Source organism: Sorex fumeus, unplaced genomic scaffold (genome assembly GCF_029834395.1).
Source record: "Sorex fumeus unplaced genomic scaffold, SorFum_2.1 ptg000045l, whole genome shotgun sequence".
In the NCBI taxonomy this organism is placed as follows: domain Eukaryota; kingdom Metazoa; phylum Chordata; class Mammalia; order Eulipotyphla; family Soricidae; genus Sorex; species Sorex fumeus.
In genome coordinates, this window is record NW_026606102.1 from 11,286,816 (window position 1) to 11,292,815 (window position 6,000).

Genomic DNA, 6,000 nt, shown 5'->3' on the forward strand with positions numbered 1-6,000 from the left:
AGAGACTTGGAGATGGCTGAGAGCATGATGTGAATTGCGACCTTAGGAAATTGGCCTTTCCAATTTCTCTATTTTCATGCAAGCCCATGATCTTAGTGTCAAGCTTTCCCAACACTCAGTTTCCTGCTTCAGCCTCAGCAGTGGTTCCTTGGGTCAAGAGAATCTGGTTTGAATTCCTCAGTGTGTCATAGGATGATTCTCAAAACTCTCCTCTTCATCATGGTTGACTGCCCAGCCCTCCCCTTCCTGAGCTTCACACAGTGTCTGAATGTGCAGTTCTCTCTTGGAGCTCTGTGCCTCTGCTCCCACTCTCCCTTTGCCTAAAACAACATTCCTGGCATTCACCACCTGGCTTATCCTTCAAAGCTAAGCTCAATATACTCCTTAGCGGGCAGCTTTCTCAGACCCTTTTTACTCACTCTTCCTCCTGAGTTAGATGCCTCGTCCTCTGCGCTTCTTCAACATCTGGATTCACTCCACTGTCGTGCTCATGAGGCTGAATTGTAGTTATCTGTTTACCTGTCACTTGCTCCCGCATTGCCCTGTGAGATCTCAGAAGGTGAAAGGCTCTGTCTAACTTCTGGTTATCTTTCTCATCTCAGGGTCTCGGGGCCTGGATTTTGAATATGTATTTTTGGTTGAATTCCCCCCCCCCCCCCCCAAAAAGTCACTTACGAAATCAAAGAATATAATTAAAAAGCAAAAGCACAGGACAGTGTGTAAGTTGTAACTTTTCTTGGGTCTTCGGATGTAGATTTCTAGCTTGCAGAGACTATTTATTGTTTTATGGGGTATTTTTCCAGAGATGTGTGGACTGTGAATGGGTTTATTCTATAGACCAAGAGATCTGCTTCATTTGGGTAGAGGTTTCCAAACCTGGATTTTATTTTTTTGGCTGGAAATCATCTTTGGTAAATGAAACTGCATCTGATCAAGATTTGTTCATTTCATCGGTTCTTTCGGAGTCCTGCTTGAAAGGATCATGTATCATGATTCCCAGAAAGTATGTGTGAAACCTCAAGTCATGCCAAAAGCAAAATCAGCTCTTTAATTTTTATTTTTATAAATAATTTTTTTCAATTTATTTTTTATTTATTTTTTATTTTTATAAGGTTGTTCATAATAATTTATTACATCCAATATTCTAACACCAATCCCACCACCGCTACACCTTCCCACCACCATTATTTCAAATTTTCCTACCACCACCACCCCAGCCTGCCTAAAAGGCAGATCCTAAATAATTTATTTTGTGTTTCTTGTTATGAATAATCCGCTAAAAGTGATCCAAACAGGTTTCTTTAGAGAAAGTGTGTGAAGATTGTTATATCTCACCCTGGAGTCACTAAGGCCTTGTATTAGAGATTACTAACATGTTGTTGCTGGTTGGGTCTTATGAGCGGCAAAATCAGCTTTAAAGGGGGTTCTGTGAGACGTGACTCTACTCCTTTTCTTGCCACTCAGATGTACTCATGTACACACATGTGAGAGTGTGATTCCCTTGAGGTCTCTTGCAGCTGTGTGTGCTAGTGATTCAGGGCCCATGCACACTTCTCTAAAAACTCTAGAAACTGTACAGCAAATCTTGAGTTTCTGGAGTAGTCCTGTCTCAGCTAAGTGTGATAATTCGTGTGAGTTGACATCAGTGTCCCAGAGCTCTATCTTTCTTCTTCAAGGAGGAAAGGCTGACAAACCAGGTTTTGGAAAAACCAGAGAATGTGATTTGGCTCGAAAGCATTACAGAAAAGACCTTGAGCTGGATTCTGGACATGGGTTGGGTTTTCTCAAGTACATGATTGCCTTTGACCTTTATGTTATTTCTATCTTGCTGTTAGGAAACGGAAACCCTAATATATAGGAGATAGGAGGCCTGGAAATGAAGGTGGGAAGGAAGCCAGTCGATTAAGGTGGCGTCCGGATCTTGAAGGGGGATGTTTGCGTGGGGGTGGGAGACTGCCCCTATTATATTAGTCAGCAGATGGGAAAAGGTTAGGGGAAAGATCTCTAAGAATGAGGCACTGCCCACTCCTCTTGGGTGGAGCTAGTTGCTAGCCTGAAGAAATGGAATTAAGAGGCAGGGAGGGAGGGAGTGAAAGAAACCAGTTCTTAAGAGACAGAGTTGACAGAAGAGGACAGAGATTTCCAGGGAGAGATGAGGACGAGGTTCTGATCCTATTAAGAGCAACATGAAAAATGGAATGATCTCTGTATTTAAATTTTGTTACATTTCATTACATGTTTTCTTATAGCGGGGATGCTTAGAATCCCCTTTCCCATAGCTCGGTAAGTGTTTCCAAATAGGGGACCCTAGTGCTCCCTGCACAGTGGCTCATCTTGTCTCAAGTTGGACTCTGGCTAGGAGACACTTTTATTTATCTCTGCTACACTTCTCCCTGTTTTCCTTAGAAAAGAGACAAGAACTTTATTTTTCTCTTTGCAAACTAGTCAGTAGCATCCAGGCTACAGACATTAAAATGGTGAGCCTTCCTGGCTAATTTCTTCTGTGAGTGTAGAAATAGTGTGTAGCCTTCTTTTCCAAAGAAGAATGCCATGTCTGAACAGTTTTACAGAGAATGGACCAGGTCTCCCTGGGTAACCAGCATCACTCACTTGGGCTGTGGTGTTTGTGGCAGTTGGTCGATTGTAGTATTACTGCGGAAGTGATTTTGGGTTCAACAGATGATCCACATCCTTACTGTGACCAGATGCAAGCTGCTCCAACATGAAGGGCAGTGAAGCCTAATGAAGACCTTCATTTTCTTACCAGTGTATCAGATGCACAGTATGAAGCAGCAGTACTATCACTAAAGAAACTTCTACCCTCCAAAGACAAAGACCTTTGGCTCCAGAAAACTTTTAAACAAGAACTTTGAACATATTTTGCTTCCACTTTAGAAGCCCTGGAACACATTCCATATAAAACTGAGAGCTGCCTCTTGCGATGACTGACCACACATTCATGCTTAAAGAGCTATGATGTGTGTCCATGCATTTCGTCATGCAGCCATCTCCTAGCCAACGTGCATATTCCAGCAGCCCATCATCCACTTCTGGAACCTTTCCTCTTGAGCCGAGTGGAGAGAGGAACCATTCTTAGTCTCTGATGAGTGGGTGTTCAGTAAGCACTTCTCAGTGATGCTAAGAGGCGCTCAGCTCACATGCCTAGTGGGAGGAAGGACCTTGGGCGTCAGCGATAGGGAAGTGTTCATTGCCTTTCCTCCTGCTGAGTGGCTGATTCCCTCCACAAGGAGACCCTGGCTTTTTGACCCCCAACGAATTGTTGATATCATTGGGTTTGCTCAGGAAAAGAGGTCATAACTGCTTCCTTACTCTAACTCCTACTGATAGGAATTGATACAGGCTGATCTTTTGGGTTACACCCTAGATTCCTATGTGCGGAAAGGAAGGGAAAGTATCGTGGATTACGGCTGTGACTAATTATGACTTGTGTGCTTTTGTTAGGAACTTATCTTTCACTGCTATTCATTTGCCTTGAGAAGTGAGGAAGTGGGGAGTTGGGGGGCGGGGAGGTCTAGGGCTCTGGACTGAGGGCCTATAGAACTAGGGGCATCGCACTGCCCTTCTCTGGACTCCTATATCCCTGTTTGTACAATAAAAATTCAAATTGGGCTTGCTGGTCTCTGTGATCCTTCCCTGTCCTGCACTGTCTGATTCGAGGCCCCCTTTGCCTACAGTCCATGCTCCTGTCAGCGTGGCATCTTCTCAGACCCTAAGATGTCTCTTAACTGATTCGCATCTCTGATTTGTGTTTCTAGGTTTTCTTCGTGTCCGACCTCTTCAAGACCAAGCCGACACTCTCACTGCCTCCCCCTGCCATCCGGAAGGAAATCCTTTCCCCGGTGGACATTATTGACAGGAACAATCACCACAACATGGTGTAGGTGCCACCCACCTCCCGAGCTGCGCTTGTAAAGTGACTACTGACAGCAACTTCTTGCTGCTCGCCAATCTCATCAGACAGTAGAATGTAGGGAAAAACTTTTTACCCAACTGGTTTTTTTAAAAAAGGAAGAACAAAACAAAACAAAATACCCCACCACTTATACCTTGTGGCCTTCCAGCATAGGTAGCATTCGCCTATATGGAAACAACAGCAAACTAACACCAAGTGCCGACACCCCGGATGTGCAATTGGTCTCAGTGTTCGTGTTCTAGTGAACTCGGGCTTCTTCTGGAACAAACACTAAAATAATTTGAGTCCAGCCTGCTGGTCACCTTGTGACCAGAGGTATCCCAGGCCTGTGAGGAAAGTTCCAATTCCCCTTGTAGCACACAATGCCAGACATAAGCACTGAATCAAGAAAATAGCTATATTGGGGGCCAGAAGGACCCCCCCTTCTTCTGTCCCTCAGTCCACACCACTCTATTCTTACTGACTTTGGGTTCAGGATGGTTTGGGGCTATTTGGGGTCTGGTTTGGTTTTTTCAAGGTAACACAAGAGCAAGTTGGCTCTGTCCGGTGATCAGATCCTGGATCCAAATTCCCAGTCTTAGGGTCTTGTCCCTCGTGTCCTCCCAGTAGTAAGTAGGAGACTCTTTGTGGATGAGTGAATTTCACAAATAGCACAATTTGGGAACGGAGAGGGGCCCTCGCCTTCCGCTCTGGATGCAGCGCCCCGCACTGTGGAAACGGCCTTGTACCGAAATCCCCGGCACTTGCACACTCTTAGGAACGTTGACTTCGGGGCTCCTGTGCTCTTCCTCGCCATCCTTGTGGTGCGCCCCCACCCCCACCCCGGGCAGCTGTGGGGAGGGTGTGGAGCCAAGCCTGCCACCCAGTGATGGAGAGCCAGAGATGGGGAAGTGAAGGGGCACGAATAAAAAACGGACCCACCCCGAGTCGACTCCAAGTCCGAAGGAGCCAGAGTAGCAGATGGTCTCATGTCTGAGCCACTGACCTTCCAGAGAAGGGATGGAGCGAAAGCGCCTGTGGGCGGAATCGCTCTTGCTAAGCTGGAGAAAGCACTAATGTCTTGGGGTTGATCTCTGGGGCAGTTCTTGGTAGGTTCTGCTGGGCAGAACTCCTGGGTTCAATCTCCGTGGAGAGTTTTACTTACCCTTTGTGGGTGTGGGTGAGCGTCCTTCTGAGCAAGGACAGCAGGCAGTAGACACTTGCAGGCTCTACCGCCTACTCTGGGCAGGAGACAGCCCCGGGACTGGAACTCGGAAGAGAGGAGGAAGGGAGAAATGCTTTCCGATCTGGATGCAAACCTTGCAAAGGGCTAAATGTAACCACATGGCTCAACCTCGGGCACATCCTAACGACAGAAGCCGTCCTTTCCATTTCAATTTATAGCAAGCTATGATTTTTATATATAAATATTATATAAATAATGTATAAAACATTAAAAGTTAACTATGTAAAATATTATTTCTGAAACAATTTTAGCTATATCCACTATGATTATAAACTGTGTCTCGACCTGTGTTATTTACATTAGCTGCTTAAAAAAGCATCGAGTTAATTTTTTTTTAATATCAACTAAAATATCGTAGTTCTGTGGTAGACCTTGTTTTACAATGGAGGGAAATAACTGCAACTAGAGAAGACTGTATAAAAACATTAAATTGTCAGTATTTTTGTAAGATTCCATTTTGTAAAGAGAATAATATGCAAAGACTTTTGTAGAATACAAAGTGAAAACTTGTATCTGCGAAACTATACTTGTATTAAATGTGCTTTTTAAATAAAAGCTCATAACACAACTAATGAAGGCGTCAGAAGGCTGAATGTGGAAGGGCTATGCAACTGGGAGGGCTGGGGAGTGGGGATTTGGGACTGACCTCATGGCAAGGCACCCGCTCCCGACCTTGGGGTGGGGTGGGGGAACCCTCCCATATAGATAGGGAGTCTGAGCTGTGCTTTCATCTCCCAAAGCCTGTTTGCAGAGAGAAGCACTGGCTCTCCAGCCAGCTCAAGGTCTTCTAAAGAGCTTTTGTTTTCCAAAGGGATTTTTCGTCAGGGAGTGAAGAGAGGAG

At 45.1% G+C, this 6,000-nt stretch overlaps 1 protein-coding gene across 1 annotated transcript in view; it reads left to right on the top strand.

Annotated features, from left to right (window-relative positions):
• Positions 1 to 5,731, top strand: part of PLPP3 (phospholipid phosphatase 3) — an 84,914-nt gene extending 79,183 nt beyond the window's left edge. The window contains exon 6 of the mRNA XM_056122298.1: positions 3,777 to 5,731. Within this exon, the coding sequence (XP_055978273.1) occupies positions 3,777 to 3,902 (126 nt within the window). The 3' untranslated portion in view covers positions 3,903 to 5,731. The remainder of the gene's footprint in view (positions 1 to 3,776) is intronic.
• Positions 5,732 to 6,000: the final 269 nt, after the last annotated feature.